General features: G+C 37.7%; 2 protein-coding genes across 2 annotated transcripts; one reads left to right on the top strand and one right to left on the bottom strand.

The window, feature by feature from the left end:
* Positions 1-9,253: 9,253 nt before the first annotated feature.
* Positions 9,254-12,004, bottom strand: LOC122060793. Its single transcript, XM_042623894.1, has 2 exons — positions 10,400-12,004; positions 9,254-10,291 (listed from the first exon to the last, which is right to left on the bottom strand). The coding sequence occupies exons 1-2, from the start codon at positions 12,002-12,004 to the stop codon at positions 9,254-9,256; spliced, it is 2,643 nt and encodes an 880-aa protein (XP_042479828.1).
* A 3,247-nt stretch (positions 12,005-15,251) lies between these two features.
* Positions 15,252-16,617, top strand: LOC122061131 (protein Jade-1). The gene is made up of 2 exons (XM_042624326.1): positions 15,252-16,272; positions 16,362-16,617. Exons 1-2 carry the CDS (start codon positions 15,358-15,360, stop codon positions 16,413-16,415), a joined length of 969 nt encoding a protein of 322 aa, XP_042480260.1. The 5' UTR covers positions 15,252-15,357; the 3' UTR covers positions 16,416-16,617.
* The last annotated feature ends 316 nt before the right edge of the window (positions 16,618-16,933 follow it).

Genomic DNA, 16,933 nt, shown 5'->3' with positions numbered 1-16,933 from the left:
ACATCAAGAACAGTTGCAGATGAAGAGGAAGACAATGATGAAGGCAGCTGTCTCATCAAAGTACTTTCATCAAAACCCATTGTATTTGAAGAAGATGCGCAGAAGAAGAGGGAACCCCTTTTTGCTGTTTTCCTGATAAACATGGTTACGAATATCCGTAAATGGAATGGGGGGAACATGATTGTTATCAAGGAGGTCTTGTGCACTGATTCCACTGTAAGACACATTAACTCTATTTCCATGGTTTTGTTCATATTTGCAGTTTTCCTCATACCTGTGACTCATTTCATACTTCCACTGCATTATGGATTTATTCTTCAATATAATTCCCATCAGATCAAACAGAACCAGGTGCCTCAGAAAACAGAAAACAGAGCCTTAAAAAGATCCCTCACTCTTATATGTATGCACCTCAAGGAGAAAGAATATGTGGTAGTCCTTCATTCCAATGAAGTTTCACTATTTTAGTTGTGGAATACTTAATTCCTATGCCAGGCAATATGTGATCATTTGCTAAAGTGTGAGTGCTCTAAATAAGAGAATGACAGTGTCCACGGCAAGACTTCCTACTCTCAATTTCTGAGACAGAAAAGAAAAAGGTTGAAAAGAAAGGATATTTTGTACAAAAAACTGGAACTGAAACAAACTATAACCAAGATACTTCATTTTTTTTTCCATGCCAGTACTAGTCAGAATTTAGCAACAGTATTGGATTACCAACTCTTGCATGTTGAATATTTCCATCCATTCTCTATCAATAACAGAAGGTCCAACATGGAGCTTTGTTTGCATCATGCATATTAAAATGAACTTTGAAACACTACTAAAATAAGATATAGAATGAATTACTTTTGAATTTCTTGAAAGTAAAAAAGACATTATTTAAGAGATTTTGAGGAACAAGTCGCATGTTTTGGATCACATATAGGTTCAAGTAGGGATCTTATGCCTGAAATAAAAAGCTTTGATGCACTGTTAATTTTGTTTATATCCTTTTTAATGATAGGTTGGGGTTGATTGTGATCTCTGCTTATTTTCACAAGATGAAAGTATCCATGGAAATTCTCTTCTCTGAGATCTTCAAACCTTCAATGAATCACAGATTGATGCAGCGGTGAGCTCCATTGCAACAAAAGGTTGCAACTATAAGAGTTCAGTGAAACTTATTTGGGGCCCTCCAGGTACTGGGAAGACAAAGACAGTTGGAACTTTGCTCTGGGTACTTGTAAGAACGAAATGCAGAACCCTCACATGCACACCAACTAATATTGCCTTACTGGAAGTCACATCACGCCTCCTGAAGTTGGTCAGGGAGTCACTTCAGCATCACAATTATGGCTTGGGAGATATAGTGTTATATGAAAGTCCATGATACGCTTGCTTGAAGATGCTCATACTGAGTATCTTTCTTATTGGGAGGAGAAAATGAAGAAAAAGGAGGGTGTTTCTCAAAATGAGAAAAAAGAAGATGAAAACAAGAAAGAGAGGAGGATATTTTTAAGAAGTTGAAGGGAAAACCCAAGGAAAAAAGGAAGAAAAAAATTATTAAGAAGGAAAAGGAGGGTGTTTCTCAAAATGAGAACAAATAAGACAAAAACAGAAAAGAGTGTAGGTATCATGGACCTCCGCCGGGTCGCGATATGGCGCATAGCGCCTATACACACGCTAGGGGTCGACCCTAATGAGATGAGATAGTATCCCCTGGTCGTCAAATGCCAAGGGGGGGATACACGTTATGGGTAAAAGGGAGTCGACACCTAGAAAGGGTCTAGGACCCATAAATGTCTCCCCCAATCAAGGGAGAGAGACTAATGACTCTAATGGATAAGGCTAGTTTGCACCAAAATTCTGGGCAAGTGTCAAGTGACAGACTGGGAAGGTGTTAAGCACCCAGTCTGCCCGGCCCTAAGGCCAGTCTCTTTTTGTTTGACCAAAGTTTATTTGTACCCTACTAACTAGTCCTAAATCTAGGTCACTGAAAACCCTAAACTAGGTATCTAAGCATGACATGTGAAAACCCTAAGCTAAGTGTCTAAATTATGCTAGCTAGGTTATGATGCAAATAATGAAATGATTACGCTAATTAAAAATTAAAAACACTAAATGATTTAATCAATGAATTATGAGTCTTAGATTAAGCTAATTAAATAAGCCTAAACCTAGGATTAGTTTAGCAACATATGAAACCCTAAATTAAACTAATTTGATTAATTGAGCCTGACCTAGATGGATGATCAATGAATTTGTGAGATCCTAAATTGAATGAATTAAAATGGTTAATCTCAATCCTTAGTAATTTGTGAAATAAATTATTGCAATCCTACTTAATCTAATTGGTAAAAATATTTTTAAATTAAATGGGGCCTAATTAAATTAGAAAAGTTAAATGGATTAATTACATTAAATGAATGCATTTTTACTAATCTACCTAATCTAGTATGGGAGGATTAAACTAAACCTAAGGTTTAATTAAATTAATTATGAAACCTAATTGGACTAATTATGTTTACCTTGAGCTAATCCTAAGATGAGTTAAACATTTTTCAAAATCATAGTTAAGCTAATGAGAAGAGAATCTTTTAACTAATTAATATAGTTAATTATCCTACATTAAATAACTAATTAGTTGATTGATCAAAATAAATAAACCACCAGAGGGAAAAAGATTGATAATTACACAAGTTTAATAAATTGAATTGAATGAAGAAATCAAAGGCAGTGATTTAAAAAGCTGATTTAACAAACCACAATTAAATAAACAATAGTTGAAATGACTAATTACGTTAACTACGTTACTTTAATCAATCTAGATTAGTACTACATTAATGCAAGTGAGGGTTGGAGTGCAAAAGATAGGAGATAGTGGGAAAACCTAAATCCCCAATACGCACCTAATGCTACGAGCCGATTTGAGGGGGGCCAGCCATGCCCTTGCTAACATGCACCCTAGACTACATCCCATACTTTATTAAAAGGGAAATAAAAGAAAATCATTTGATTTTAAAGTTTAAAATTAGGGGAATCCCAACCCCAAATTTTAGGACCGGATAAATTACAAACCTGAAATCAAACCAAAATGGATAAAATAAAAATAAAGAAAGAAAGGAGGGGAAGATTCCACACAGAAAATAGAAATGAAACAACAGGTTGTGGGTATTAAAAATATGGACTATCTAATCAGAAAATTAAAGAAATAACAAAAAACAAGAAAATAAAATAGGAAGAAGAAGAGAAGACGATGGGCTAGAGATGGATTTGGCAAAGGGAAGAAGATGGGAGCTGTAGTGGTTCAGATTTCGGTTATGAAAAAAAGGAAGTGGGAAGAAGTAGGGGATGATTTCAGTTATGGAGAAGTTGCAGGTTTATGGATTCAGCAGCAAGGAACATAAGAGAATGAGAAAATGAGAAGAAGAAGAAGAGGAGAAAGAAGTTGAAGGTTTATGGATTCAGTAGCAAGGAACAGAAGAGAAGGAGAAAATGAGAAGAAGAAGGGAAAGAAGCTGCAGGTTTATGGATTCAGCAGCAAGGAACAGAAGAGAAGGAGAAAATGAGAAGAAGAAGAAGAAGTGGGAGGTGGCAGCCATGGAGAAGGGAAGGAGGAGAAGAGGAGGGAGGTGGCTGATTTTCTGCTATAGGGAAAAGAAGGAAGAAGAGATAGAAGAAGAGATAAAGAAAAGGGAGAAGGGATTTGGGTTCTTGGATCCTAATCCAAGGGTCGAGATCTAATGGATAAAACAATTAACAATTAAGTAGAATCATAAAGCCAAATGTAAATTAAAAATCAATTTAGATTAAAACAAACCAAAAATAAATAATTAAGTCTGAATGAACCTAATTACATCTAATTGAACCGGATAAAACTAAAATGAACTAATTAAACCAATTAAACAAAAATCATATTTAATTGAACCAAAAGACTTAAATACACCTAATTGAATCGGGTTACATATAATAAACCATATTAAACAAAATTGAAACTAATTAAACCTAATTAATCTAAATGAACCAATCATTAATAAATTAGAACCTAATCTATTAAATTAGATAAACTAGTTCTAAATTGCAATTAGGAGAAAAAAAATACCTTAAACCCGGCTTTAATCAAGAAACAAGGGGAGATAACCCTTGTGCTTCAAGCCCCGAATTGAACCGAACCAGACTAAATATCCCGGCTCAGGGAAGGATTTATGTGTTAAACTTTTAGACTTGGAGAATATTTGATTTTAGGGGGAAGAAGTTAGCCAAAACCTTAATGGGGCCATCCTCTCTCCCAAATTCTCAATTTTTTCTGCCCTTTTTTGGAAGAGAGGAAGGGCTATATTTATAGTCTTAGGACGGACTTGAGACAATTCTCTCTTATTTCCAATGTGGGACTAAAAAACTAGAGAGAATTGTCTAAAAAGGCTTGCTTTTGGACAAAGGGGTTTGGGCGCCATGTGGCACTCCTTGGTTGCTCAGAATGGAATCTGATACAGAACTTTGGAGTCAACTTTTAGAGGTCATATCTTTCAAACCGTTAGTATTCGACGTGTAATATGTCGTTAGAAAGCTCAGTTCAAGCACTATCCAATGATGTGAGACACGATTGTAGTCTCGACCAAGGACCTTTACAAAAATATGCATAAAGTAGGGACCCGAATCATATAATGAAAGAGAGAATCGGGCGTCAATTCGCATAGTTCTCACATCAAAGTGTAATGTCCAACTGGAGGGGACAAACGATAATAATTCATAACATCAGATTCTAATTTTTGAAAACATTTTCTTCTGAAAGTTTACAGGGGAAAAATGGTCATTTTCTACTTTTAGCTTGAAAATTCTCCAAATCTAAAATGTCTAACATGTAATTCTTCATATTGTCATCATTGCCGGGGGGTGACAAAATTCGGTGTCTACAAGAGAAAGAGAGGGATATTTCTGAGAAGTTGAAGGGAAAACCTGATGAAATAAGGAAGAAAAAAATTGTTAGAAACTTGACAGAAAGAAAAGGCAAAAAATATGGCAAGAGAAGATTCTTGCCCAAGACAGTAAACAATTGGATTGCCTAAAACTAAAGGATCCTTGTGAAACCATGAAAACAGAAAGGCAGGACAATGAAAAGAAGGATGTTTTGACAATTAAGAAGGAAAAGGAGGGTGTTTCTCAAAATAGAAAAAAAGAAAGAAACAAAACAGAGAAAGAGGAGGATATTTCTAAGAACTTGAAGGGAAAACCCAAGGAAAGAAGGAAGAAAAAAAAAAAAACATTAAGAAGGGAAAGGAGGTTGAATCTCAAAATGAGAAAAAAGAATATGAAAACGAAAAAGAGAAAGAGGAGGATATTTCTAAGAAGTTGAAGAGAAAAACCAAGGACAGAAGGGGGAGAAAAAAATTAGAGAAAATTGCATTGCCACCCCCTGAACTTTGGTCGTTATTTAACGCCACCCCCTGGACTTTTCGAAACATCAAAGCCACCCCCTAAAAATTCAAAAAAATTCAAATCGGTCCCTGCCGTTAGCCGACCGTGAGAAATGAATGAAAACCAGTTAGTTTTTTTATAATATACCCAAAATACCCCCACCTATTGTGAGAGGACAATATTGCCCTCTCTTTTATTTCCATCTCCTAAACCCATATCCCATCTCCCATCTCTCATCTCTCATCTCACTCCTCTCACTCACTTGGCCGGACAAGATCTCACTCACTTGGCCGGACAAGAAGAAGAAGACGACGACACCCCCTGCAACTCGATTCTCTTCCCTCCGGCGTCCAATTCTATTCCCTCCGGCGTGCGATTCTCCCCCCTCCGGCGTGCAAAGCTCTCCCCCCTCCGGCGTCCGAACCTCTATCCCAAGGTATGTAGGGATCGGTTTCTTCTTCTTCCTTTCTAATTTAGGGTTCTTCTTGTCAAGTTAATCTAGGGTTTGTGCACTTTGGAGTGGGGAAAAAAGAAAGTAAAATTTTTTCTTGGACTATTGTTTGATGATGATCTTTAACATTTGGCAATAGGAGGCATAAATTGAAAACAAGAAAACATCTCCAAACCCGTGCGATTTTGGACTGAAATGCATATCAATGAACGCTTCATGACCTATTAATTAATTGTGAAAAGAAGAGTGTTTAAATTGAAATTGAAATTGAAGGAATTGAAATTGAAGAGTGTTTAAAGAAAAATAAAAAAGAAATTAAAGAAAGTAAAAATTTCTTTGCTCCATTAAACTCATAGTTGGGATTGCAAATTATAGCAAAATCTCTAACACATTTACAATCTATACACAAGCTTCCATGACTGCTACTACTGAAGTTTCTGCTATTTACAGAGAAGTGGACGGGTTGTTTATTAAACAAGTCTGTATAAGCGGACCTACTAGTCTCCGTGGGTTCGTCTGGGGGTGTCATGGTTTGATCATGCTCCATAGAAACAACGTGTTCTGCGTGGTTGTTCCTTCTGACTGTGACCCAATCTTTGTCCCATGCCCAATTGGGCAGTCTTGGGCTTGAAGAAGAAGAAGATGGGATGTCTCCGATCAATCGCCGGATTCTTTCTGACGGAGAATTTGAAGAATAACCCGATCCAAATTGGTTGGGCATCTGAACTAGTGTTTCTGTTTCTGCTTCTGTCTCTGTTTCTGTCTCGGATTCCTCCATTGATCCCCAGAAGCCTTGATCGAGTATGCTCATGGGAGAAGTTACAGAGGTAGAGTTCTGAATTTGCTTCAAATTCAATTGTCCGCCGCAACCCTCTTCGAGAAATTGGTGCTTAAGAAGCTCCTGAACCGTCCACCGCTCCTTTGGATCTCTCTTAAGGCACTTCCCCAAAAAGTCTTTTGCTTCCTCTGACAGGAAAGTTGGGAACTCCGGTATATCAGAGGAGAATGCGATCCGGTGAAGTGCAGAGACCAAGAGTTTCCGCACAGAGACATGGGTTTTCTAAAAGACAAGAAAAGTTCCATGAAAGTATCCACACAAGTACCAGTCTTGCTGCACCTTTGATTTGTCACAACCAGTTCAAGATATTGGTTTATACATGAATTTCCAACACCATTTGTCTACTTGTACAGAGGTGAGGGTGGAGAGAAAGGGAGAGGAAGAGGCAAGGAATTTTTACACTCAGAAGTGGGGAAAACAGATATCAAAACTTTTTTTTAGAAAAAAAGGAAAATAAAACATAAAACTCAGACAAAGATAAGATAAAGAAAAAACTAAATGGAAATAATAAAGGAAAGAGAAAATGCACCAGAAGTATAGACTATAGAGAAACTAGGTTCAACAATTGTATGACTTCCCCCTCCATTTTAAACAAGTTTAAGTGCCTTTTTTCTTTTTTTCTTTGACAAATTATTTGAACTATTTACTACACAATACAAGCAACTATCCATATACATATGCACTATAGTAAGTCTTGCAAGAAAGTTGACATACTCTTCACAGTCTATAAAAACATTAGTATATAAAATTCCCTTCTGATTTATAATTTTCCCTCATTCTGGATAGTCTAAAGTCTAAACTTGACTTAATGCAGGTTTTGCAACATTATTTAGAATGAAAATCAAAAGTCAATATAAGAATCCGCTTAACGCAACTTCTTTAAGTTATTTAGCAGGGTCAACAACACTAAGAATACTTGCAACAGATGCCTAACTTCAACAAAAGAAGCAAATGTTTTAGACAATTCAATCAGCCAGTTGGTTAATTCACAAACTAAGTAAAATTACTATCACTTTTACATCATAGTAAAATCTGCTTTGTCACTTAATTTGTTCTGTTTACAATAGCTTGATTGCTGATGAATATGGTAGTTTATGTTGCTTTGTAGAGCTTTGAAGGGGCTGGTGAAGTTACATTGTAAGTTTCAGTGTTTTCTTTGAGGAAAGATCTATGACTTGTGTTCCATGTGTTTGAGTTCTGGGTCTATATTTTGAGTGTTTCTCATACTCTGGATGCTAAGTAATAATAATCCACTTTTAACATGTTTAATTTGCAGATAACCGATGTCTACCACGAGTGTCAATGACAGCAGTCAAAGTGGGTTAAGGTTTGTGAATGTTAGATGCAAATGTCTTGAACCCAAAAGGGCATTGGTGTGAATTTCAGAGTCTAGCTCGCACCCAAATATGTTGTACTACTGCTGCCCTGAAGCACCAAGAGGATGTCGATACTTCTCATGGTGTGAACCTATAGCTGCACCAAGACTTTTGCCACCCCCTGCAACTAGTTTATAAGCAGTTGTTGGTGAAAGAATCCAAAGTCAACAGATGAAAGAAGATATTCGTGCCTTGAGGAAAAGAATTAAGTATTTAGAGAAAGCGTATAGAACGATGAAAATTGTAATTGGTGTGCTTGTAGTGGTGTGTTTAGTGCTATGTGTTAAAAAATGACTTTACAATGTTTAATAGTGAAGTTGTGTCAAGTATGTAAGAATTTGAACTAAATGAAATCGTTCATTCTCACTATTCTTATTACTAAGTTATTGATTAATCATGACCCTCAAAATTGAATGGGTAGCATTTTGATGGAGAGAGTGCTAGCATTGTGATAAGTTTCGAAAACAAAAGGGCAACATTTTGACTATAAACGGGCAGCATTTTGGCTGTAAACGGGGCAGCATTTTGGCTGTAAACAGGCAGCATTTTGACTGTAAACGGGCAGCATTTTGGCTATAAAATGACATTTAATACCTGTAAATACCTGTAATCCAAAACATATCCATGAATACCTGTTCAAATTCTGTTTTCATCACAACCTATACCATAAAAAAACATCCAAAACATATCCATGAATACCTGTTCAAATTCCTGTTTTCATCACAACCTATACCATAAAAAAACATCCAAAACATATCCATGAATACCTGTTCAAATTCCTGTTCATAACATATTCCATACAACCACATCTATATGATATATGAAATAGCTCTTCAAATTCCTGTTCATAACATATTCCATACAACCATGTTTAGTGTGAAATAGAAATAGCTCTTAAAAAAAACCAAATCCGTCAAAAACATCCAAAACCATAAAGAAACACCCAACTGTCTTAAAGTCATAAAAAGTAAATTAATACAATATTGTTCTCTTGTTCTAAATTAAAACATCCAGATTGCTTGTACTTCATTTCTTCTCCCTCTCCCTTGCTGTCCTCTTTGGTCGATTGGTCTTTTGCTTGGTCAATACCTTGTCTTGTAAACACCCAACTGTGCTAGACATAGATACTTGTGATCTAGTCAGTCGTTGAGATGTGTTGATCCCATCTTCACTCTCTCCTTTATGTTTCTTCTACACAACAACAAATAAGCATGAGATATTTATTAAACAAGTTTCAACTAAATAAATAAAGTGAGTTGCATTTACCTTTATATTCTTCTTTTTACTAGTACATCCATCCTGCTTAGCATCTCCAGCCCTCGGGCATGTCCTCCTATTGTGTCCTTCCTTCTTGCAGATGTCACACCTAATTGATGATGATCTCTTCCTGAAATCTGAAGGAAGTGCTTCTCCTGCTTCTCTTTTCCTGATTTTGTGAGGTCTACCTGGTAACCTCTTCAGATTTGGTGGTAGTACTCTCTCATTAGGAGCATCATCCTTCAACACTGCCAAATCTGGAAGTGGATGGATCATCTCTTTGTATGTATCCAAGTATTTTCCAATACTGAAAAATGGATCACAATAGTTGACCAACTCTCCCCTTATGTATGATATAGAAGCTGCAGCATGGAGACAAGGTATACCAGTGCTTTCCCAAACTCTACAATCACATCTGTAATGGTTCAAATTAACCACAAATCTGTTTCCAAATCTATCTAAGACCTCAAATTGACCTTCACCTGCCGGTTGACACCTGCAATGCCTTGCTTCTTGCTGAACCTTGTTCAACTTCACCATAACCCTTGGTGTTACTTTACCCTCCCACATGGTTGCCTTCTCATACCTTCTATGTAGCCTACCCATTATTTTCACCCTTAGGTGATCAACCAATGTGAGAATGGGTTTGCTCCTTAAGTCTCCAATCCAGTGATTAAATGACTCAGTCATATTGTTCGTTATATGGTCACTTCTTGCTCCTACATCAAAGGCATGCCTTGACCACATCCTCGAGGTGGTTTCATTCAAATACAAGTATGCATTTTCCTTAATCTCCTTGATGCTATTCATTTCCTTTTGAAACTGAAGTTCAGTTGAAGCTTGTGAGGCAGCCCAAAAATGTAGTCTCAATAGCATACCAGGGTGCTTTGCCTTCAGGTTTTGATATAGATGCCTACTGCAAATTCTTTGGTGAGCATAAGGGAAGATTGTGGAAATCACAACTGACAGCCCCTATACAACACATATGTTCAAATGTTAGGACATGTAAATGAGTAATTCAAAATACATATAAAAAAGAAAAAAAGAAAAAAAGAGAAAGAAAAGTATATGCCCCTATACCTTCTGTCTGTCTGACATGAATGTGAGTGACATATCATCACTGTCATCGAGTAGAGCATCTCGTAAATTATCCAGAAACCACGTCCAGCTATCCTTACACTCAACTTCAACTACACCATATGCAATAGGAAAAATACCATTGTTCCCATCAACAGATATTGCACTCAACAGTACCCCTCCATACCGGCCCTTGAGGTGGCAGCCATCAAGACCAATGAACGGTCTACATCCTCTTAAGAAACCCTTCTTGCAAGCATCAAAACAGACAAACAATCTTTTAAAAATCGGATTATCTGACATACGGTTCCTGTTCTCAAACTGGAGCTTAAAAATACTCCCAACATCCTTCTGAAGTACCAACCTAGCATAAGCAGGTAATTTTGCATATGATGTGGAATGGCTTCCTTCATTAATCTCTAGGGCAATCCTGCGTGCCCTATACAGCTTGGTATAGTGGAACTGAAGACCGTATGTTTTCTGCATGTGATCAGCCATGGTCTCTATTTTCATTTCTGGTTGAACCTTCAGCTGTTGAAGAAGTTTCATTGCTATCCATCTAGATGTAGCAGACTTGTTCTTGGTTGCCTTAATACATGTATGAACTGGGTTATATGTCTTTACCATGTAGGTGATACCATCTGATATTGGTGAAGCATGTAATCTCCATGAACAATTTGGTGCTCTGCATATAACTGTAACTCTAGTTTGTTCATTTTTCAGCCTGATAATATCAAACCCCTCTTGTAGTATATACTCTCTCAAAGCTTCCCTGAAATGGTGCACATTTCCATATACATTACCTTCAGCAATCTTCACCTTGCCACCTTCACCCACATAGTTCTGTTCACCAAATTTGCCATAATACTCTTCAGATTCATATCCAGATAGGTCATCATCAATTGGATCCTCATCATTTTTTCCATACCCATCATCCTCTGTAGATTCACTGTCATTCTGACCATCTTCTTTTTCACTTTCATCATCCCACTTGTCTTCGCTGCCAATTTTCCACTCTTCATCAGATCCAACCATAGAGTCATCCGAACACGCATTGCTGTTGCTAATAGCCCTGACAACCTCATTAGACACTCTCAGTCTCTTACCAGTAGCTTCACTTCTGCTACTAGCTCTTCCACTAGAAGTAGCAATTCTCACACACCTTGCAATGGTCTTGGTATCTTTACCTCCCCTAGCAGTGGCTATAGCACAAGCAGTAGCACTTCCACTTCCACTACTATTAGCATCAGTAGTAGCCCTACATACAACAATTTTTCCCTTGCTCTGACTAGGACCATCACCATATGGTTGTAGAGCCTGTTGACATTGTCCACTAGGTTCATCATCAAGTTCACCATCTCTATCATTAACCAGACTTCTAGGGAACCGGTTAACTGTAAATTCATCGGTTGCAGACTTGCTGTGAACAATGTCTTCCACATATATATTTATCATATCACAACTATGCAAGCCAAACAACTCATACACTGATGGATCATCTGTTACCTCCTTTATCTCATTGTTTGGTAGTATACACTTCGCTTGGAAAACTACATTATGACCCACAGGCACATGTGTGATGAGTTCATTGTAGATGCCATACACCATGTCCAAGTAGCCATATAAGTCTGGATCAACAATTTTAACTACAGTCTTCCCACTTCAATGGTATTCAATAGCACACTTAACATTCATTGCTAAAAAAAAATTCAGATGTGAAAACAGAGAAAATCAGTAACATTACTTAATACTCATTAGAATGGTAAACTCTTCATCAAAGATTTCAGATAATACACAAGTTAAAGCATTTATACATCCAAAAAAGAAATTTCCAAATCAAAATCAATGACCAATCATAGCAATGCATAATACAGAGAACCTAATCATAGGATTTTTCAAATATCAACTATTTTCCCATATATATTTTCTCATAACAAAATAATATGGTTAAATCATCAATCCACACTTAACATAAATAATTGATCTTTTCTAACTTTATTGAGGGATGAGGTTGTCATTTTGCTCTCTCTATCCGGCCGTATAATAAGATAATATATCATGTACAAGAGAGGGAGAGAATAGGTTTCACAGCAGCAACAGAACGTAAGTCGATAGAAATCGTGAACCTCTGATGCAGGAACTATAAAACCTCTAGATGATTGAAGACTAATTCACAGATATGCTACTTGATCACACATTAAGCTGATATGAATGGGTCACATACTTACCTTAAAGGTTAGAAGAAAGAGAAAAAAAGAGGGGGGGGGAACCAATGGAAGTTCCATTTGGTTCTAGGAAGACTACAACCAGAAATTAATATCTTCATGGTTGCTGTTGGGCCAACCATGGTGGTTATAATATTGATGCTCCTTATTAGACCTGTTGGAGGTCACAGACAGAATCGGCCATCCGATGGTTTGAATTTCACATTTATTTATAGTGTCTGCCTCCTTTTGGCTGCTTATTTGATGGGGATCATGATTGTTGAAGATATTGTCGATCTGAACCACATTGTGATCACCTTGTTCACAATTTTGTTGTTTGTTCTCCTACTGCTTCCTATTGTAATTCCCATCCTATTGAGCTTTTCTTCAGAGCAGAGACCCGCTGAAGAGAGCCTTCTCCCTGGATCGATTTTTGCGGGATCCAGTCATTGAAGGTTCAAATTCTCATTTTTGGGATGGGACTCTTGTTCTAGTTTAAGGAGGAGAAGGAGGAGAAAAGAGGGGAAGAAGTTGAAGAAGCTACAGAAGATTGCAGAGGTTGTTTGTTTCTTTTTTGTTTTCTTAAGGTACTATGTATTGTGCTTCTCTAATTTCTGATCTAAGCTTTCAAATCTCATATGGGTTTTTCTTTATCTGGGCAATGCTGAGTGAATAATAACTGGTACATGCAAAATAAATTGTAAATGCATCATCGTTTCATGAGCATTGCTTTGTTCATCTGTTAATTTGTTCACTTCCTGATCACCCAATTCATAAGTTTAAGGGCTTCTTCCTTCTACAATTTCTGCTATTATTATTATTACATACAGTTGAGGCTTGTTCCTCATTTCTCACTAGTTTTTGCGATCCGTTGTGACAAAAGGTCATGAAGCGTTCATTGATACGCATTTCAGTCCAAAATCGCACGGGTTTGGAGATGTTTTCTTGTTTTCAATTTATGCCTCCTATTGCCAAATGTTAAAGATCATCATCAAACAACGGTCCAAGAAAAAATTTTACTTTCTTTTTTCCCCACTCCAAAGTGCATAAACCCTAGATTAACTTGACAAGAAGAACCCTAAATTAGAAAGGAAGAAGAAGAAGCCGAACCCTACATACCTTGGGATAGAGGTTCGAACGCCGGAGGGGAGAGAGCTTTGCACGCCGGAGGGGGGAGAATCGCACGCCGGAGGGAATAGAATCGGACGCCGGAGGGAAGAGAATTGAGTTGCAGGGGGTGTCGTTGTCTTCTTCTTCTTGTCCGACCGAGTGAGTGAGAGGAGTGAGATGAGAGATGAGAGATGGGAGATGGGATATGGGTTTAGGAGATGGAAATAAAAGAAAGGGCAATATTGTCCTCTCACAATAGGTGGGGGTATTTTGGGTATATTATAAAAAAACTAACCGATTTTCATTCATTTCTCACGGTTGGCTAACGGCAGGGACCGATTTGAAATTTTTTGAATTTTTAGGGGGTGGCTTTGATGTTTCAAAAAGTCCAGGGGGTGGCGTTAAATAACGACCAAAGTTCAGGGGGTGGCAATGCAATTTTCTCTAAAAAATAAAAACCAATCCCTAGAAACACATTGGTGGTGCAGCACCAAAGTTTCTTCTTTGACATTAAATCTAAAGCAAGTTAAATAAAACAAGACACATCTACAACTAGAAACAAGACTAGAATTGCAACAAAATAAAAGCTTATGATTCCGCTGAACAAGGAAAAAAAGAGCCCCGTAATAATTTAAAGAGAAGCTTCTAGAGTATATTTAACATCATTGACACAGCCATATACATACCTCAACTCCCAGTCCCCTATTGTTGACAAATGTCCGTTGGCTGAGAAGTCCCTCTTCAGGGTTTCTAGTGACAGGCACTTGCTAAAACTTGACTTGCCAGCTGCAGCAAGTACAGAATATGATATCTACTAGAAACCAAGTAATTTGCATTCGATGCCCAAAAGAAATCCAAAAAAACCAATCTCTCATCATATATATATATATATATATATATGTATCGAGGCATCTGGAAGCAAAATGAACTAGCATAACCATTCAGCCAGTCACAACCATTTTGTCAATGCCGCAATACCGTTTCATCTCTAGAAGTATGACTGTAAACATAAACTACATCCTCCACAAAAACCCACAACCAAGACCACAAAAAAGAAAGATAAGAAATATAACTTCCCCTTCTCACAAGTAGACTTGAAATATAAGTATATCATTGATAAAAAAAATAATGCATAAATCTAGTCAAGTATCAAGAGGAGGAAAAGAAACCCTTGGAGGATTCCAAAAGCAATTTTTAAATTGCAATTTTAATTCTCAATCAAAAGCATATGCTTTTCTACAATCTAAACCGCAAAATGAGAAATAAAAAAAAAAAAAAAAATCCTCTATTCCAATACAACCGTGGCTCCCAATGCCTCTCCTATGAGAACCAATTAGCTAAGGCCCTGAACGAGCCAGCTTTTGGGTCCCAGGTCCCCTTTAAAGGGTCAAGTTTGGTTCTCTAGCCCAAATTTTTTTAAGAAGCCTTAAATTAAAGACCGTACCCGCCATGAGTTCCATTTGCCACCAAAATTTCATTTCATTTTTCAAGAATATGCCGCCAAATTCAAACTTAAAAGTCCGCGAATTTCCTTTTTCGTCTATTCCCGGGTTTTCTTCCCATCCTCTCTTTCAACTTTCAAGTTTCCCAGTTCTCAAACTTACATCTCTCTCTGTGTGCAAGACAATCAAGAATTAGAAGAAACTCATGGAGGGCTCGATTCGTGGCCTGCCTCCTCTAAAGAGATTCAAACTTCTGCAACAACAAGAAGATGAGAGCGGGCACTCATCATCGCGCCTTCCAGCGAAGAAGAGAAAAGAATCATGGGATCCTCCCATTCTACCATCTACTACTGTCTCTTGTTGCTTACCTGCGAAAAAGAGGGTTTGGGCTCCTCAACCTCTCAGCCCACAAAAACCCAGTTCGTCTTTTGATCTCAATGTTGAATATAAGCCATCTCCCGAGAAGAAACCATCCACAGTAGCTGTGGATTATGAAGAGAATGCAGCAAAAGAGGAGAATCAAGATACATCTGAGGGCATCCACGAAGAAGAAGAATATGAGGATGGGATTGTCTGCGACATTTGCTTGAGCACCGATGGAGATCCATCCGATCCAATCGTCTTCTGTGATGGCTGTGATCTCATGGTCCACGCTACCTGCTATGGAAAACCCCTCATTCAGGGTATCCCAGAAGGGGAGTGGTTCTGTGCCAGGTGTGAAATTTCTTCGCCTTCTCGAAAGGTTGCAGCTGATGAGGGAAATGTAGATTTCTGCTGCTGTCTCTGTCCCATTAAAGGAGGAGCCATGAAACCCACAACAGATGGGCGGTGCGCTCATATCATTTGTGCGCTTCTAGTGCCTGAGGTATTCTTTAAAGATCCAGTAGGAAGGGATGGAATCGATTGTTCCCAGGTTCCTAGTAGGAGATGGAAAGGGAAATGCTATCTATGTCAGTCTGCAAGTGGATGTGTTATTGAATGCTCTGAGCCCAAATGCCTATTGGCTTTCCATGTTAGTTGCGGGTTAAAAGAGGATCTATGTATTGAGTACAGAGAAGGGAGGAGCGGAGGTGCCATTGTTGCTGGGTTCTGCAAGACTCACACTGAGCTGTGGAAGAAGGTAAATTTGTTCTGCTCTCTCTGCTTTTTGAATTTATATTTCCTGATTCAAAGAGGATGGATTTATTTACTTAATTTTTTTGTCTGTAGCAACAACAGAGTGGAAAGTTCAAGATTGTAGCTAGGGAGCAGCAAAGGAAGTAAGATCAAAAGAGATGCGATTGCTGCTGGTTCATAGACCTCAGATGCCAATATGAGTTCAAGCAGATCTACCGATCCACTGTTGGTGGATGGAAGTCATGTAATCATTAACTGACTAATTTATTGGTTTAGTTTAGATTTAGCCATTGAAGCTGATATGAAACTTGTAATAATGATTAGCATTTTATTTAGTTTTATTTGAGTAGCTTTTTGTCTTAAAGTGTGTTTTGCTGTTTTCAGTTACTGCTTGCACTTAAAATCACAAGGGCTATGAACTTAAAATCCTTAACCTCAAGTCCTTGGACCTGTACACCTCAGCAACAAGCTTAATGTTTGGGGAAGGACTAAAAACATATTAAGGGAGGTGGTTTTATGATTCTGGTTTAGTGGTGACAATGTATCTACTTATTTATATTTTATAAATCAGTTTGCAGATGCAGCAGGAGAAAACTTTGGTGAGTGATTAGCCATCTTCTGATGCTGGAAGGGGTATCTCAAACTGAATGTGAGATAGAAAACTA

Source organism: Macadamia integrifolia, chromosome 14 (assembly GCF_013358625.1).
Source record: "Macadamia integrifolia cultivar HAES 741 chromosome 14, SCU_Mint_v3, whole genome shotgun sequence".
In the NCBI taxonomy this organism is placed as follows: Eukaryota; Viridiplantae; Streptophyta; class Magnoliopsida; order Proteales; family Proteaceae; genus Macadamia; species Macadamia integrifolia.
This window is presented reverse-complemented; position numbering and strand designations above follow the sequence as displayed.

Bases quoted from the DNA above. Each gene is read 5' to 3' on its own strand.
- LOC122060793 (XM_042623894.1), bottom strand. From the start codon at position 12,004: ATGGTGTATGGCATCTACAATGAACTCATCACACATGTGCCTGTGGGT. The intron at 10,292-10,399 runs GTATAGGGGCAT...TGTGTTGTATAG, and splicing joins TCATGTCAGACAGACAGAAG to GGGCTGTCAGTTGTGATTTC.
- LOC122061131 (XM_042624326.1), top strand. From the start codon at position 15,358: ATGGAGGGCTCGATTCGTGGCCTGCCTCCTCTAAAGAGATTCAAACTT. The intron at 16,273-16,361 runs GTAAATTTGTTC...TTTTGTCTGTAG, and splicing joins ACACTGAGCTGTGGAAGAAG to CAACAACAGAGTGGAAAGTT.